This window comes from Alosa sapidissima, chromosome 9, assembly GCF_018492685.1.
Source record: "Alosa sapidissima isolate fAloSap1 chromosome 9, fAloSap1.pri, whole genome shotgun sequence".
In the NCBI taxonomy this organism is placed as follows: domain Eukaryota; kingdom Metazoa; phylum Chordata; class Actinopteri; order Clupeiformes; family Clupeidae; genus Alosa; species Alosa sapidissima.
In genome coordinates this window covers 19,420,270-19,437,742 of record NC_055965.1, presented here as the reverse complement: position 1 = coordinate 19,437,742, position 17,473 = coordinate 19,420,270, and the positions used below count along the sequence as shown (strand labels likewise).

The 17,473-nt window shown below is 44.2% G+C and overlaps 1 protein-coding gene across 2 annotated transcripts in view; it reads left to right on the top strand.

Moving 5' to 3' along the window:
* The first annotated feature begins 28 nt into the window (after positions 1 to 28).
* The window catches only part of kif16ba (kinesin family member 16Ba), a 25,157-nt gene continuing 7,712 nt past the window's right edge, over positions 29 to 17,473 (top strand). For both annotated transcript variants that reach the window (XM_042102593.1, XM_042102592.1), the window contains exons 1-17: positions 29 to 665; positions 3,439 to 3,508; positions 3,917 to 4,030; positions 4,915 to 5,031; positions 8,072 to 8,169; positions 9,033 to 9,142; positions 9,351 to 9,493; positions 9,876 to 10,044; positions 10,581 to 10,712; positions 11,256 to 11,431; positions 12,647 to 12,712; positions 13,078 to 13,137; positions 14,034 to 14,153; positions 14,729 to 14,780; positions 15,183 to 15,320; positions 16,037 to 16,119; positions 16,678 to 16,766. In XM_042102593.1, the coding sequence (XP_041958527.1) occupies positions 619 to 665; positions 3,439 to 3,508; positions 3,917 to 4,030; positions 4,915 to 5,031; positions 8,072 to 8,169; positions 9,033 to 9,142; positions 9,351 to 9,493; positions 9,876 to 10,044; positions 10,581 to 10,712; positions 11,256 to 11,431; positions 12,647 to 12,712; positions 13,078 to 13,137; positions 14,034 to 14,153; positions 14,729 to 14,780; positions 15,183 to 15,320; positions 16,037 to 16,119; positions 16,678 to 16,766 (1,784 nt within the window). In that variant the 5' untranslated portion in view covers positions 29 to 618. The remainder of the gene's footprint in view (positions 666 to 3,438; positions 3,509 to 3,916; positions 4,031 to 4,914; positions 5,032 to 8,071; positions 8,170 to 9,032; positions 9,143 to 9,350; positions 9,494 to 9,875; positions 10,045 to 10,580; positions 10,713 to 11,255; positions 11,432 to 12,646; positions 12,713 to 13,077; positions 13,138 to 14,033; positions 14,154 to 14,728; positions 14,781 to 15,182; positions 15,321 to 16,036; positions 16,120 to 16,677; positions 16,767 to 17,473) is intronic.

Below are 17,473 nucleotides of genomic sequence, written 5' to 3'. Positions count from 1 at the left end.
TAAAATAATGTATATGCTGTGGAATTGCACTACTACGTGAAAAAAAACAGCACACATATTCTCTCATCAAAAAAGCTAATATTATCAAACGCGTTTATGGCTTTGCTCTAGTTGTCCTGTGTCGGGTGCCGTGTGAGTTTATTCCAATCGATTGTTTTGTCCTTTCCCAGCACCCGTTTGCCACTGACTAACCAGTGACGCCGCCGCCGCCAGTTCGGCTATTTTAGGCGAATAAGCAACCATGTCAACAAGAGGAATCATATAGCCTAGTCATACCTGCTGCCGCGCTCATATACAGAGTAACGAGTGTACAATGACAGCATTAGAACGTGCAAGACACACGTCTCTTGCCTGATTAACATTACGAGAAATCTCTGTAACGTTATCGGGATTGCCAAGGGCTCCGTGGAGAGGCGGCGAATGGCTAACTAGCTAACGAAAGCAGACGCCAGCTAATTAAATGCAACTTTAACATTGACAGTAAGACCCTCCTTGTGAGTGAAATCGATCAGTCTCGTTCTTATCTAGTGGCTATTAAATAGGAGACCGCCTTCATAATAGTTGACCCAACACATCTTGAATTGAGACACGCGCGAGAGTCAGTAGCTGGGATGTGCAATGGCATCGGTCCGGGTGGCTGTGCGGGTCAGGCCCATGAACAGACGGTAAGTACGAGCCTTATTGAACCTACCGCTACCAATGTTGAAGTCATAGGAAAACACAGGGGATAACATTGCAACCTGATTGGAGCTGTGAACACTGAAGCCAAATTGAGAGAGTAGAAGTTGCATGGTTGTTGTGGCCCAACTCCTGAAATAGGTTTGAGCAACCATACTAACGCAACTCGCAAAGTTTCGCAATCTAATTTATGTTGTCTTTCGCTAGTTTAAACACAAACCTTAGAATTTATTGTAGGCTAAGCAATTACCATTATGGCCTTGTTGTAGACCATTCTTATTTGTACCAGATGCGTTATGCATGTTACGCATCAACTTCTTCACCCATAGGTTGCCCAACTTGTTGCTCTTTTTTATGCGGCCTATAGAAACACTACATATAACTTTAACAAGGTTAACGTCCTTTCTAGCCTACCTTCTGCACTTTTTAATCCTTTTTAGAAGAAGGGCACCTAAAAAAGATCTGGCCTGACTTGTTTTGCCTTGACTTGTTTCTAGAAGGTGTTGTCACCCTAAAAGTCCAGTGAATAGTCTGTTCAACTTCTTGTCTGAATTTGGGAGGTCGTTGCAAATAGCACTGAAGAAAGGCTAATCCTTGATTCGTAACATTGCCATTTGATGTCAACAATTTCAATGGCTTGTTGGAAGATATGAAAGACGACTCGTCAGAAGAAGACGACACCAACATTGGTTTCCCTAACATACAGTTGATTATGAACATGAACAGATGGTGAAACTAACCATCATTGTCTACTACCTAGTGGACATATGTTGCTTTTTCATTGAACTTGTGTCAGCAAAGTCATGTGAGCAAGCGTCACAACAAATATACCGTCAGACGGTCGATTGGCTGGTTCTTGTGATGGTCTCATGAACTAAACTGTAGCTCCAACATTACACAAGATTAAACTCAGATTGAATTATTGTAGTAGTCCATATGTTTTAACTGTATAATTTATCCCAAATAGCATAATGTAAACCACAGCAGTCTTGGGCATCTCCTTGCCTTGCAGTAACACCTTTTGGCCACTCTTTTATGGCCTCCATCACCATCAAGCTGAAAGGAAACACCCATTGGAACAAACAGCCCTCACCAGCTATTAATCTAGAACCTTGAGATGATTATTTGCCCTGTAGATGGAATCCTCAAATGTGAATGCCCTGGCTATAAATAAACTCTTGGTATTGTGCGCCAGAGCTGTTTCCAAAAGGAGGGTAGTACTTCAGGGTGGGGGGGGGGGGGACGAGAAGAGAATAGGACAGGAGACAGGAGAGGGAGTCCAAACTGGCATTGTTGCACAGTGCTGACAAAGAGGCCTTTCTCTCTCTCTCTCTCTCTCTCTCTCTCTCTCTCTCTCTCTCTTTCTCTTTCTCTCTCTTTCTCTCTTTATCTATCTCTCTCTCTCTCTCTCTCTCTCTCTCTGTGTGTGTGTGTGTGTGTGTGTGTGTGTGAGTGAGTGAGTGAGTGAGTTTGAAAAGTTTGAGACATTGAAAAGAGGCCAGGCATCTGTTGAGGGTCACTCTAATGAAATCAGCATTTTATCCACAAAATGTCCTCCCCCAGTTCAAAGTCAGTCAGATGCGATCAACATGTTATGTCCAGCTGTCACAAGTGGTTGGAGTCAGCCGCTTCCACTTTCTGTAGGTGCAAGTTTGCTTGGACATGCTCGCTCTCTCTCTCTTTCTGTGTGTGTGTGTGTGAGAGAGAGAAAGAGAGAGAGAGAGAGGGCGTGACTCTCTCTGTCCCAATTTCGGCATATTTCATTGTAGTGCATTCTCTAGCTTGGGCTTGGCTCAGCACAAAGTAGGCTAATGACCTGGCTTGGGTTTTAGCTGTTTAGCCTGAACTCCTCAAAGGCCTAACCAAAGCTAAAGCGCATCTCTCTCCTCTGCGCTCTCTCTTCATGATGGTGGTGAGTGGTCTTAGGCATCCCTCTCCCTTTCCTCAGAGAGAGAGAGAGAGAGAGAGAGAGAAAGAGAAAGAAAGAAGAAGAGACAGATTCTTGATTTAATTCCCTCATAGTTCAGCACAGTACACTGTCTAGCGTTGGGCTCAGGCCAAAGGAGGCTAAGTATCTGGCTTGAATTAGCCACCCTCCAAATGACCAAATCACTGGCCGCACTACTGAAGGAAGGCCTGACCAGAGCTAAAATGATCAGTATTGAAATAATAATAAAAAAAAATCCTTTCAGCTTTCCCTTTCAGCTGGTGCCAAGAGCTGTCTCTCTCTCTCTCTCTCTCTCTCGCTCTCTCTTTATCTCTCTCCCTCTTTTTCTTTATCTCCATCTGAGAGAGATTGACTTGTTTTTCTCATATATCATGGCTTCTTTTAGCTCAGGGGTGCATTTTCCAAAGCCATAGTTGCTAAGCTGTTTTGGATTTAGTTTTGAGGGGTTCGTTTATTTTTATGTGATCAAAGTCAAAATGAACGAATTAAGCTCTGGCTGCTGCTTTAATATTATGGATTTGGAAGATGGCCTACTCTTTTGTTTAGGTCTAGGCCTTTAAAAAATATATTTTTATTTTATTTACAGTTAGAACAGATACCTTTATTTTACAAAAGTCTGTCAGACAGCTCTCAGTGGGGTTGCTCTTGTATGTATTCCTTCTTGAAGAAGCATAAAACAACGCAAGACATTGTGTATTACAGTGGATGTTTTTCCCCCATCACATAATAGGGGCCTTCTCCTGGGAATCTAATTTGGTAATCTTGAATGAAGGCTCTTTCACCTTTTGTGTGTGTGTTTGTGTGTTTTACAGGGAGAAGGAGTTGTCTGCCAAATGTATCATAGAAATGGATGGGAACAAGACTACCATCACCAACATGAAGGTATGCACAACACAAGTAATCTGGTTCACACTATCAGCATCAGGATTCCCAGGTGTCATCTGCACTGATAGAAAAAACTTGGCCTTCTTGTGGACTTCAAGACTTTAGCCAATAATCAATATCAGTCAATGAAACACAATATAGATTGTTTTTTTTCTGGCTATTGCAGCAGTAGACCCCCTATAATTTCATGTGGTAACAGGCTATTTTAAATTTTAGCAATTGTACATTAATGTCCAATTAAGTGATGACCTGCCATAACATTTTTATTTTTTTATTTTTAATTTCTCTTGGAAAAAGAATATGAGAACATAATCGTTATCAAGTTGTGTGGTATGTCTTCCTCCCTCTCTTCTCTCTTTCTCTCTCTCTCTCACTCTCTCTCTCTCTCTCTCTCTATGTGTTCAGATGTCAGATGGAGTGACAGGCGACTCCTTGCGGGAGAGAACTAAGACCTTCACGTATGACTTCTCCTACGACTCGGGCGACTGTAAAAGCACCAACTTCGTCTCTCAAGAGAAGGTGAGTTGGAAGCTAGTCTGTCTGTTGGTTTTCTCCCACCCGCCCTCCCCCATGTGTCATTCTGAAGGTGCTAGAAGAAAATGGTCCCATAAGCAAAGCCTACTCTGATAAAGGTCTGACTGACCGAAACGTTAGTTTATTAATAAACTGGCAGCTCCTTGGAGTTGCACTTTTCTTTTATTCTGTTGCGTTGAAGTTGTCTTTACGAAATAGCTGCACCTGCAGTATCATCTATCAAGGTGTGCAGGCTCCCCTCTATCCATAAGCACAGCTAACAGTTGTACACTAGAGCTGTACGCTAGAGTGTACTGTGTGTGTTGAGGGCCACTTCCTGGTTCAGACCTCAGGACCAAACTGATTTTATTCTTTTTTTTTCCCCCATATCAAATCTGATTAGGCTGGAAGCTGATTACTGTGCGAATTGCAGCAGTGTTTGTTATTTGTTCACAGAAAAATGTTGACCCTGTGGTTTGATTCTGTGTCAGGAAGTTAGTAGACTTTAAACATGGACTGCATGTCCAGACGCATGAAACATAGTAACTTGTGTTGTTTTGACTTGTATTGTCTGTTTTTTTTTGTTTTGGGCTTCTGTACAAAAGGCATTAAACGTTAGAGTGTGGTACTCTTGAAGTGTGGCCTTAATCTTAAGTGGGGCATGTGGACTTAATTTAACTCCATGGCCACCAGTGAGGGCTGCAAAGTGCTGTCATTTAGGCCTGATGATGTACCCAATAGTCCCTGTGTTTGCTAATATGTCCATCTATTGTCATCTTCATGCATAATGAGATAAATAGGATCACACACACACTTGAGTTGAACAAGGGTTCTGAAGAATTCCTCCTCTCTGATGCCGGGTTCCTGTCTTTTTTGTACTGCTGCCGCAGGTTTTTAAAGACCTGGGCTCTGTAGTCCTCAAGGCTGCGTTTGAGGGCTACAACGCCTGCATCTTTGCCTACGGTCAGACCGGATCTGGGAAGTCCTACACCATGATGGGGAATCCGGTAAGACCATGACTCAGCAGTTCTCCTCTGCTGAGCAGCAGCCTACATTCACAAATATGAATAGCTGGAGGATCAATGGGATTATGTGACTGCGTTTACATGCACTTCAGTATCCGGGTTATAATTGGGATTTTGCCATATCCCGGTTTTGTATTTGCACATGATGCATCATATCCCGAACATCATATCCCGATTTCTTGTTTTAATGAGCTACGCTACCACCAGAACTTCTCCCTAGGCAGGCAAGCAGACAGGTGTCCTCGTCCTCCTCGACTCCCTCGTCCCCTCTGGTTGTCATCAGCCACAAGAGCTTCAACCCCTCCTCACATTTCCTCCTTTTAAGACCGATTCCAAACACGCCGAGAAATAGCTTACAGGAAATGAGATTTTGTCCATCAGACCTCTTAATGTTTCTTTCTTTCTTTCTCTCTCTCTCTCTCTCTCTCTCTGTCTCTCTGTCTCTCTGTCTCTCTCTCTCCCTCCTCCACCCACCCCTGCTGTGAGCTCTCAAAGGCTGCTGTCCCCATAGGTGGCCTGTGGTCATTATCTATTGGTGCGCCTGAGGCCAAGACTCAATTTAGTCTGTGGTGATGCTGATGGGATGCTATTATAAAAACGGCTAGACAGTAGTGCTGCCGCTGTTGTGGCTGGTGGAGAATTTCAGGAGGATTTCTTCAGTGACTGTACGTGTGTGTGTGTGTGTACGTATTGTGCATGTGTGTTATTGGCATAGGGTTATATTGGCAGGATAAGCAGTTAATGTTCTGCTGTCGTCGTGTTTTATATTGCAGAGACGAGGGGGGATACACATAAACGCCCAGACAACCCTTGCACATCCGTCAGCAATAACTGGCCCTTTCTTCCTTCATTCCTACACACACACACACACACACACATACACACACACACACACATACACACGACTTAAGAGGAATATTTATTGGTGGTGTTGATCCGATTGAATTGGCTCTCACAGGTGACCATTCCGTTCTCAGGCTGATTCGTTCAACTCCTCATCTAGTTTGAGATACTTGAGGAGGTCGAATCGCATTTGACCTGATCTGTCTAAGGCTTGTTTTGATTATTCTCATTCACATGAATGCACGCACATATCTCATACCTTGTGAATTTATAGAACTCCCAAAATCCCCCCAAAAGTTTTTATGTAACTAGAGACTTGCATCGTATGAAATAATCCGTACCCTCAACCAAGTCATTTCCCCGGTCTTAGAAGTTTCACAAAGGCCACACAATGAGAAAGTAGATGAAACAAATCCAGTTCAAACACAAACGGCGCTGAAGGAACTATTAGCCTGCTCGCCCGGCCCAGTGAGTGGGCTGACTCTACTGCCCTTGATGGCTTCCATCATACAGACGCTCAGTTCTAAAATCCACCCAACTATGTGTTAATGCATTAAAGCTCTGTTCTTAATACACACTATAGTTGGGGAGAGACTGAGACTGATTGATGGTCACAAGAGATGGCTCCCCATAAATAAATAAATAAATGACCAAATAGATAAATAGTTTTATGCCCACACTAGTTTCTTGATTGACAGTTACAAGAGATGGTGAGATGAGACTGTGATGAGGTGCAAATGAATGGCTTCAGTGAGCGTGTCACTTCCTGCAGTTTTCCCTGCAACATTCCTCTCCCTCTGCTCTGTTCATCATGGGGCTTTTTAACAGTTTTGACATGTTATACTTTAGATGTGGAGCTAGTTTGAGTCGAAAATGAAAAAAAGATGCAAATGTTTATGCAAATTAGTCTGTGGTTTCACTTAAATGGTCATGGAATCATGAGTTACAGACTGGCTTGCTTAAGTGTGTGTGTGTGTGTGTGTGTGTACAATACATTAAGTTGGTTTCCCCATCAGGGTGAAGGAGGCTGAATTAGATAGATATAAGTATATATACTCTTTTGATCCCGTGAGGGAAATTTGGTCTCTGCATTTATCCCAATCCGTGAATTAGTGAAACACAAACAGCACACAGTGAACACACAGTGAGGTGAAGCACACACTAATCCCGGCGCAGTGAGCTGCCTGCTACAACAGCGGCACTCGGGGAGCAGTGAGGGGTTAGGTGCCTTGCTCAAGGGCACTTCAGCCGTGCCTACTGGTTGGGGTTCGAACTGGCAACCATCCGGTAACAAGTCCGAAGCGCTAACTAGTAGGCCACGGCTGCCCCAATACCGGTAGTCTTTATTGTCCCAATAAAGACTAAATAAAGACTCATGTCCATAGCACAGCAACACATATAAAACACATATAATATGTAACACATATATCCCGCATCCACCCCTGTGACATATCTCATCTACACAGCATATAAAAACATGTAACACATATATCCCGCATCCACCCCTGTGACATATCCCATCCACACAGCACATAAAGCGTATGGCGTATAACAGTTACATATATCCCATCCACACTCGACACCAAAAACACATCGCATTAGGACACCCACACAGACACATGAAATGGGGAAACTACAATATTGGCAGCATTACAGTTTGTTCACTGCTGTGATGGCAGTGGGGACCAAACTTAAATGAAAAAGGCTTGAAAAAGGCTTAAATCCAGTTCAGTGCTCTGTATCTGTGGCTGGAAGGCGAGTAGTGTGTTAGAATTGATTCAGGTCTGTCAGCTATTGTGTGTGCTAGGCGTGTGATTGCTGTGTCATTCATGTCTGATAGGCTGGGTGTGGGGAGTTTATCTTGGAGGCAATAAGTGAGGGTTTTTTTTTTCTGCAGGTGATGCTTAGCATTGTATACTGAGATGATTGTGTATGTGTGTGTGTGTGTGAGGGTCTATCTATGTCTGTTTGTGTATTTGTCTGTGTTTGTTTGCTTGTTTGTGTGTCTGTCTATCATGTACATCCATGTGTGTGTGTGTGTGTTGCATGTAATACGATGCTGTTGGCCTTCGCTTCAGGTGTGTGTGTGTGTGTGTGTGTGTGTGTGTGTGTGTGTGTGTGTGTGTGTGTGTGTGTGTGTGTGTTGTGTATAATATGATGCTGTTGGCCTCTCCTTCAGGGTGACCTCGGCCTGATCCCTCGGTTCTGTGAGGGGCTTTTCACCCGCATCTCTGGAATGACCCGCGCGGACGAGGCCTCCTTCCGCACGGAGGTCAGGTGAGTGAGCCAGTGGTCAAAGGTCAACACAGCAATATCTCATTATGTCGATATGTAATCGGTCATTTCAGTTCAGACATCTTGCACTCAATCATAAGAGCACTCTCAGCTGGCTCTCATGACCGACATTAGGGGCACTCTGTTATAAGCGCAGTGTTTCCCACAGAATTTGATTGAATTTGTGGCGGTAGCATGACTTGGAGGAGGGGGATAAGACCTTGGGAGGGGGGGTGGGGGGGATAAGACCTTAGCAGAGTTAACTTTAATGCAGCAGTTTTGAACAAATTTGCGCAGCATTGTCACGATGCTAAGCGGATTTAATAGCAATTTAGCCCGCCGTGTTCTATGCAATGCTTCATGTGCCAACAACAATCCTTCAACAATACTTAATGTTTTGTTAAATGCACATGCAGAGGAGGGGCAGGGGGCTCCTTATGAGAGAGAACGGGGCGGGGCAAGGAAAGGTTGCGTGCGTAAAAAGTGCAGCTCAATGAAAGGATTTGATCTTCTCTTTAATTTAAATAGTACAACATAGAACATTAATGTGTGGCGGCCGGTTTTGATTTCGTGGCGCCCCGCCACAGATTAGTCAACGTATGGGAAACACTGTAAGCATATGTCCTGTGTCTGAATCAGCAGACCTTACCTGACCTTTTTAGACTTGACTCATGTACTTCACTATTTTTTAAACTATTGCCCTTTTATTCTTTGATGTACTATTACTCTTTGCTTTTGTTTATGTAAATAAAGCACATTGAATGACCCCTGTGTATAAAATGTGCTATATAAATAAACTGGACTTGACATACGTGTTATTGTGAATTCCTGTTTATGCTTCTCCCTTTATTGTCCTCTTGGCTCAGCTACTTGGAGATCTATAATGAGCGAGTGCGGGACCTGCTGCGGAGGAAGTCCACGAAAACCTACAACCTGAGAGTGCGGGAGCACCCCAAAGATGGGCCGTATGTAGAGGGTAAGTTCAGCTGAGAGTGGGTCGAAACAGTCTGACACGGGACTTCTGTCTTGGCTCTGTAGCCTGTTGATTAATACAGTATTGTTATTGAGTTTGAGGATGTTACAGTTTGAGGATGCTACAGTACTGTTATTGAGTTTGAGAATGTGAGTGCACTGGCTGGATGTTGACCTACCCTGACCCTCTGTGACCTTTCACCCCCCCACAGACCTGTCCAAACACCTGGTGCAGAACTACACAGACGTGGAGGAGCTGATGGAGGCGGGCAACATCAACCGCACCACGGCCAGCACGGGCATGAACGACCTCAGCAGTCGCTCGCACGCCATCTTCACCATCAACTTCACCCAGGCAAGATGCGCGGGCCACACCCACAGCAGTCTCAAAGCACTGACCACAGTCCTGAGCCAGAGATGGTAGATAAACTAAAGTGACTGAGCCCAGCCACACCCACAGCAGTCTTAAAGCACTGACCACAGTACCAATGCCCAATGGGGATCTGTGAAGCTGAACACAAATGTTAATCAATTACAGCTACAAAGCATAAACCATCCTTTTTACTGCCTACCTATCCTGCCCTCCATTAGCATAATTGGTTTTCCTGTTATACCCCAGTGAATGTTGAACTCAGTTAAGCTGAGCGGAACTCAATTAATTTAGCCAGCTGAACTGGAATGTGGAGTGTGATGTTTCATCGTGGGAATTCATTCCCTTCTCTCCGTTCCGTCGGCAGGCGAAGTTTGATGCGGAGATGCCGTCGGAGACGGTCAGCAAGATTCACCTGGTGGACCTGGCGGGCAGCGAGCGGGCGGATGCTACCGGGGCAACGGGCGTCAGGCTGAAGGAAGGCGGCAACATCAACAAGTCCCTGGTCACCCTGGGCAACGTCATCTCTGCCCTAGGTGAGTATTATTTGGTGGAGATAAGACTATTATGGGGTAGACCAAAGTTAATCCCCAGTGGTTATCCATTATACCGTTACATAAGTCCATAGAGTATGAACATTTAAATGTAAAATATACTGTCTATGAGCACCAGCAGAACACCAGCAGGATATTCAACCACTGCTGATGTTCAGAATATCATTTAATGCCCATGTTCAGAAACAACTTTTTAAAGGCCTTTTGCCTTTATTCAGATAGTACAGTGAAGAGTGACAGGAAGTGAGTGGGAGAGAGAGATGGGGTGGGATCGGGAAATGACCGCATGTCGGATTCGAACCTGGGTCCCCGTGGGCAGTAGGACCTGTACATGGTATGGGTGCTGTAGCCTGCTGCACCACAGCGCCCCCCACAGTAAATACTTTTAAATACTTTTCTTAAAGTAAGAGTCTTTTCCCCCAGACATTTACAGTGACCCCACTCTCTAAATCTGACCTCTAATCTATCTCTCTCTTTTTCCCTCCTCTTCCTCCTCTTCCTCCTCCTCTCTCTCCCAGCCGACCTGTCTCAGGACGGTGGGAACAGCAATGTGAAGAAGCGACAGGTGTTCGTGCCGTACCGAGACTCGGTGCTCACCTGGCTGCTGAAGGACAGTCTCGGGGGTAACTCCAAGACCATCATGATAGCCAGTGAGTGTCCGCACACCACACCAATTGAGCAATGTTGCTGGGCAATATGTGTGTGTGTGTGTGTGTGTGTGTGTGCTTTTGCTGGGCAGTGTTCTTGAGTTTTGTTGGTCTAGAACATTTCTATTGATTTGGGCAGACATTTTAGTTTCTTTCTGGAGAGCTTTCAGTCATCAGAGAGTCATCAGGAGGAGAATGTCATAACCATCTAATCAGAATACACAGACATTGTTTGTGGTTACCCTGGCAACATTGCTCAAAAAGTTGCCCCTTGTATCATCACACTGTGTATGCCTGGACTCAATGACTACACAAATTCACCTTGACTTTGATCAAATGTTATTTTGTCATTTACACCTGTTTTAAGTTTAAGTGTATATGCACTATGTGTGTGCACTTAGTGTCACTTGGGTTGTAGGTAGTCTTTGTATTGCTTAGACACATGGGAAGTTGGCAAATCTAACACAAGCAAAGACAAGAGACACAATTGAAGTCCTCCTAACATAACAGCCCTCTCAACGCAACGTGTCTCCTCCCCAACGCCAGCTGTCTCCCCGGCCGACGTGAACTACGCCGAGACGCTAAGCACTCTGCGCTACGCTAACCGTGCTAAGAACATCATCAATAAGCCCACGATCAACGAGGACTCCAACGTCAAGCTCATCCGCGAGCTGCGGGCCGAGATTGCTCGTCTCAAAGCCCTGCTGGTCCAGGGGAACCAGGTCAGAACTCACACCAGAACCCTGGGGTCCAGTAACGAATCTAAGGAACCAAATAAGGGTTATGCGGATAAACAGTAAATATTATCTACTATAAAAATAGGTACAAATCTGAAGTATAGATCTGGACTACTCCAGATGCACAACTGAAAGGGGACATTCATTAGCGTATGCTATAACAATTAGCTATCTAAATACCCTGCTGGTTCAAGGGAACCAGGTCAAAACCAACCCCTAGGGTCAGCTAGACTCTGGGGTCCAGTAGCAAATCAAAGGAACCGAATAAGAGTTATGCTCACAAAACCGTATCTAGAAATATAATCTTCTTTAGGAATCTGTTCAAGTCTGTTCTATACAGCTGGACTGACTACACTGGATGCTGAAACTGAGGTGGAACATTCATTAGCATATGCTATAACAATGAGCTATCTTCTATTTTGAGCTTTTTTGCACGACACTTGGGCTCCACAGAGGCGGCAACAGTGTAGTTCTCTGTCCGGCCTGGTGTATTCGTAGGCCCCTGTCCACTGCTGGGTCAGATGAGCGGTTCCCCGCACCTCTCCTGCTCCCCATACGGGAGGATGTGTTTGAGATGCTGTTTAGAAGTGCAGTGTTTAGGGAGGATGTGTTTGAGATGCTGTTTAGATGTACAGTGTTTAGGGAGGATGTGTTTGAGATGCTGTTTAGATGTGCAGTGTTTAGGGAGGATGTGTTTGAGATGCTGTTTAGATGTGCAGTGTTTAGGGAGGATGTGTTTGAGATCCTGTTTAGATGTGCAGTGTTTAGGGAGGATGTGTTTGAGATGCTGTTTAGATGTGCAGTGTTTAGGGAGGATGTGTTTGAGATGCTGTTTAGATGTGCAGTGTTTAGGGAGGATGTGTTTGAGATGCTGTTTAGATGTGCAGTGTTTAGGGAGGATGTGTTTGAGATGCTGTTTAGATGTGCAGTGTTTAGGGAGGATGTGTTTGAGATGCTGTTTAGATGTGCAGTGTTTAGGGAGGATGTGTTTGAGATGCTGTTTAGATGTGCAGTGTTTAGGGAAGATGTGTTTGAGATCCTGTTTAGATGTACAGTGTTTAGGGAGGATGTGTTTGAGATGCTGTTTAGATGTGCAGTGTTTAGGGAAGATGTGTTTGAGATCCTGTTTAGATGTACAGTGTTTGCCGTATGTCATCTCTCTGGAGGAAGGACTGTTTCACCCGTTTGGTCTCCACACAGATCAAACTGCTGGACTCTCCCACTGCCCTGAGTATGGAAGAGAAACTCCATCAGAACGAAGCCAGGGTAAGCACAGCACACACTCACCTTCCCCTTACACAGCACACACTCACCTTCCCCTTACACACACACACACACTCACTTTCCCCTTACACAAACATTCACTTTCCCCTTACACAAACATTCACTTTCCCCTTACACAAACATTCACCTTCCTCTTACTAAAACTACTCGACTTCCCCTTATGCAAGAGAGACCCACACTACATCTGATCTGTTTCAAACTGACCCAAAGTAAACTGGACTACATGCGGTCTGTTTTAAACTGACCCACAGTAAACTGGACTACATGCAGTCTGTTTTAGACTGACCCAGTGTAAACTGGACGGTCTGTTTTATAAAAACATGTATCTCCTTTCTTGTCTGCCTCAGGTATTGGAGCTGACCAAAGAGTGGTGCAACAAGTGGAACGAGACTCAGAACATACTTAAGGTTTGTTTTTCTGGACTTTGTCCTCCTCATGACCGGGTCTTGCGCTGTCCTACTATAACGTCCAGGCACTCTGCCAAGTCTATTTCCTGTCATTGTGGCATCACCTGACTGCAGCGTGTAGTACAGAAACTGTAGTAACAGAGCTGATGCACTCTGCACCTTAAATAGCCTCCAGTACCGTCCCATTAACTCAGGAGAATGGTGCCGTCATTTCTTTGGCCAATCGGATTACTGGCATCAACTGGACTGACATGTGACTGGGCATTTTATTTTTGTGGCTCATTATCAGAGAGTAAAGATATTCCTGTGACGTTAATGTTCATCTTCTGACTGTTGAGATGTATATTTTATAGTAAGGTATATTATATCGTATATATATATTATATATTAACGATCCATCTGGGTGTGTTATTTGAAACCCAGATGGATCGTTTTGACCCGTGTAAGAAACTTTAAATGACTAACCACAGACTCCAGTAGTTTGCTTCATATCTCAGAAAGATCTCTTTGGTTGTTCAGTCTATCGACTAGCCAATCACAGGTCCTGTTACTGGCATGTCCCTTGTGTCTGGTGTTGTTTTGGTTGAACCGACACAGGGGGAGAGACCCCCTGACTGTTGTTTGGTCTATTGATTAACCAATTACCAATGTCCTTTATGTCTGATATTTTGGTTTAACTGTCATGGGGGTAGACCCTTCTAACTGATTGTGAAGTCTATTGACTAGCCAATCACAGGTCCTCTAACTGACAGGTCCCTTGTGTCTGGTGATGTTTTGAATGCACTGACTCAGGGAAAGCCTTTGGTTGACCAATCACTTTGCCTTACAAGCAATCCCAGGCCATGTGATTGCCGTGTCTCCCCGTGTCTGATGTTGTTGTGGTGTGACTGCCGCAGGAGGAGACCCTTGCCCTGCGTAAGGAGGGCATCGGCGTGGTGCTGGACTCGGAGCTGCCCCACCTGATTGGCATCGACGACGACCTCCTCAGCACCGGCATAATCCTCTACCACTTAAAGGTCAGTCATGCGCGGACGGACAGGGCAAAGGCCATCCACACCAGGAACAATAAACGATAAAGATAACTATAACGATAATGATATGAGCGTCCGCGCTGACCAACAATGAGGAAGGTCTCTCTTTGTGTTGATGAATGTGACGTCTAAAATCTGATGGATCCTGATTGGCTCTCAGCTTTTTATCGTTCTTAAAATCGCTCTAAAAGTGAGCGCCACCAATATCGCTCTTCATGTCGTTATCGTTCTAGTTTATGTGTGGACGTCGTCATTCATATTAGCTAGAGAGATACATTTTTGCCGTTATTGTTGATTGATATAGTTATCGTCCTTGGTGTGAACGGTCCTTTAGCCTCTTAACCCTCATCACCACTGGAGATTCATAAAACTGACCTCATCCCTAATGTTGCACTACTATCCCAAGTGTCACTGTGTAAAAGCAACCATATGAAAATAATAATAATAATAATAATAATAAGAAGAAGAAGCTTTTTGTATAGCACCTTTCATACACAGAATGCAGCTTAAAGTGCTTTACATTTGAAACATTTAACACAATAATATGAGCATCATTGCAGGAGGGACGGACATATGTTGGCCGAGACGATGCAGCCACTGAGCAGGATATTGGTGAGTGTGTGTGTGTGTGTGTGTGTCTGTGTCTCTGTGTGTGTGTGTGTGTGTGTGTGTGTGTGTGTGTGTGTGTGTGTGTGTGTGTGTGTCTCTGTGTGTGTGTGTGTGTGTGTCTCTGTGTGTGTGTGTGTGTGTGTGTGGTTTTATTACACCGCCTACCCAAAGAGACTTGTCAGTGTTGTTGAATGGACACACATGCTCCAGTCCTTTAATGTTTAGTTGCCCAGTGCATTGTAGTTGAAGGTGTTAGTGTTAAAATATGCTTTAATAATCCTTCACCCCTCCTCTCTCTCTCTCTCTCTCTCTCTCTCTCTCTCTCTCTCTCTCTCTCTCTCTCTCTCTCTCTCTCTCTCTCTCTCTCTCTCTCTCTCTCTCCCTCCCTCTCTTTCTTTGCTGTAGTGCTGCATGGGTTGGATCTGGAGAGTGAGCACTGCCTGTTTGAGAACCAGAGCGGCACGGTGACGCTGGTGCCCCTCAACCAGGCCCAGTGCTCCGTCAACGGCATGCAGGTCACCGAGCCCTGCCAGCTCAACCAGGGTGAGGACACACGCGCGCACACACACACACACATACAGACACACACACGCATGCATGCATGCACACACACACACACACACACACACATGCATAGGCACAGAGATGCACATGGTCATGTGTAGATGTACTAGTGGCCAGATGGACATGCTCACACGATGGACAGATGGGCACGCTCAGAGACACACACACACACACACACAATATGCCACATAATGCAACTAAATATATGTGGTTAACTCCAATTCTCAGATTCTTTGACTCAAATAATGTCAACATGTTAATATTTAACATCATTACCATTCTACCAGAAAGCACTCAACGTATTATTATTATTTTTTTGGTCCGTCACTGTTTTATATTCCTGTCTATAACACATTAGAGAAATGTAATCATCATTTGGTTTGCTAATGTAGTTAGCACAAAAGATGTGAAGTGTTACCATAGAAACACTTGGACATGGACAGACAGTTCCACCCAGAAGCCCAAGGTGCAGTTCAGAACACTAGTAGTTTAATGAATACTGTTGACCCACACACACACTGCAGTTCAGAACACTAGTAGTTTAATGAATACTGTTTACCCATACTCACACAGTCCCACTGTAGTGCTTTCTCTATGTGTATATCAAGTATTTTAACTTGCCTCTGTGTGTGTGTGTGTGTGCGTGTGTGTGTGCGTGCGTGTGTGCGTGTGTGTGCGTGTGTGTGCGTGTGTAGGTGCTGTGATCCTTTTCGGCAGGACCAACATGTTCAGGTTTAATCATCCTAAAGAGGCTGCCAAACTCCGGGAGAAGAGAAAGGTGAGGTTTCCTCGAAAATACCACACAACGATTGTTTATTCATCTTGATAAATAATCAATATCTATTAATGGAGATATGGCAGGAACTTCATGCTGGCATATTCATCGATCATACTCCACAGGAGGAGTCTTGGAGACATTGTCTTGGAAACATTTAGTTTCAGGCCAATGTTTTTTAAACGAAACGACACAGGAATTGAAGCATTTTCAAATAAATATATATCCTCCATTTTAATGAATTTTCATAGATTTTTTTTTACATTCTGTTTTCCAAGTAATTTCAGTAGAACTGTAACTGAGTATTGCAATTTGATGTATCTTTAATCAGTCAAAACAACACAACTACAATGTTATTGATATCACCTGAAATACAGAATTAAATAACATGACATGAATGTTTTCAAAAATGGAGATGGAGGTGTTTTGGAACCAAACTCTTCAAATATTGTCATGCCTTTTGGGTCTGTGGTCTGTTTATCGGTTTGTTTGTGTTTATGTTTGTGCTTATTTATTTATCTGTTAATATTTGTGTAAAATATGTTAATTTTATTTCTGTAGAGTGGGCTTCTCTCCAGCTTGAGTCTGTCCATGACTGATCTCTCCAAGTCCTGCGAGAACCTCTCCACTGTCATGCTGTATAATCCAGGGTGAGTCATCGTGTGTGTGTGTGTGTGCGTGTGTGTGCGTGCAGGAGAGAGTCTAAGAACAAGTTGAGATGTGACTTGAATGCTGATGTGTGAATGATGGATGCTTGGAAGTAGTATTCTCTTTTTCTTTCCAGAGCATTCTCATGCTTTGCTATGCATCTCTCCCTCTTTTTATCTTTCATTCTTTCTTTCTCACTCTCTCGCTCTCTATCTCTCTCTCTCTTTCAATCTTTCTCTCTCCCTCTCTGTCAACTCCTCTCACTCTCTCTTCCCTGACTCTCTACTCCCTCTCTCGTTCACTGAGATATTGCCTCCTGCTAGTTCTGCTTGCCCCCTGCCATCTCCATAGCTATGAGACCGACTGGATGGCGCAGGCTTTGGTAGCTGCTTCCATTACATGACAGATGACTGATATTTACATTAATTCACAGTCACACCACAAACACCTCTATTCAAAAGTGATAGATCAGGTGATGATCGATGCTCTAACACATAATACATCCCTAGTTTAACAACATGGTTATATAGATTTGGCATGTTTTGGTGGACAGAATGCAAAGTCAGTCATGAGCAAGCTGTCGTGTGCATGAACTTAATTCATCATGGGGCGTGTGGGAGCACTGAGCTAAGATACTGATGTTTGAAGCTGATGATATATGGGGCAACCTTTTGAGCAATGTTGCTGGGCAACGTTCCTCATAATTGTG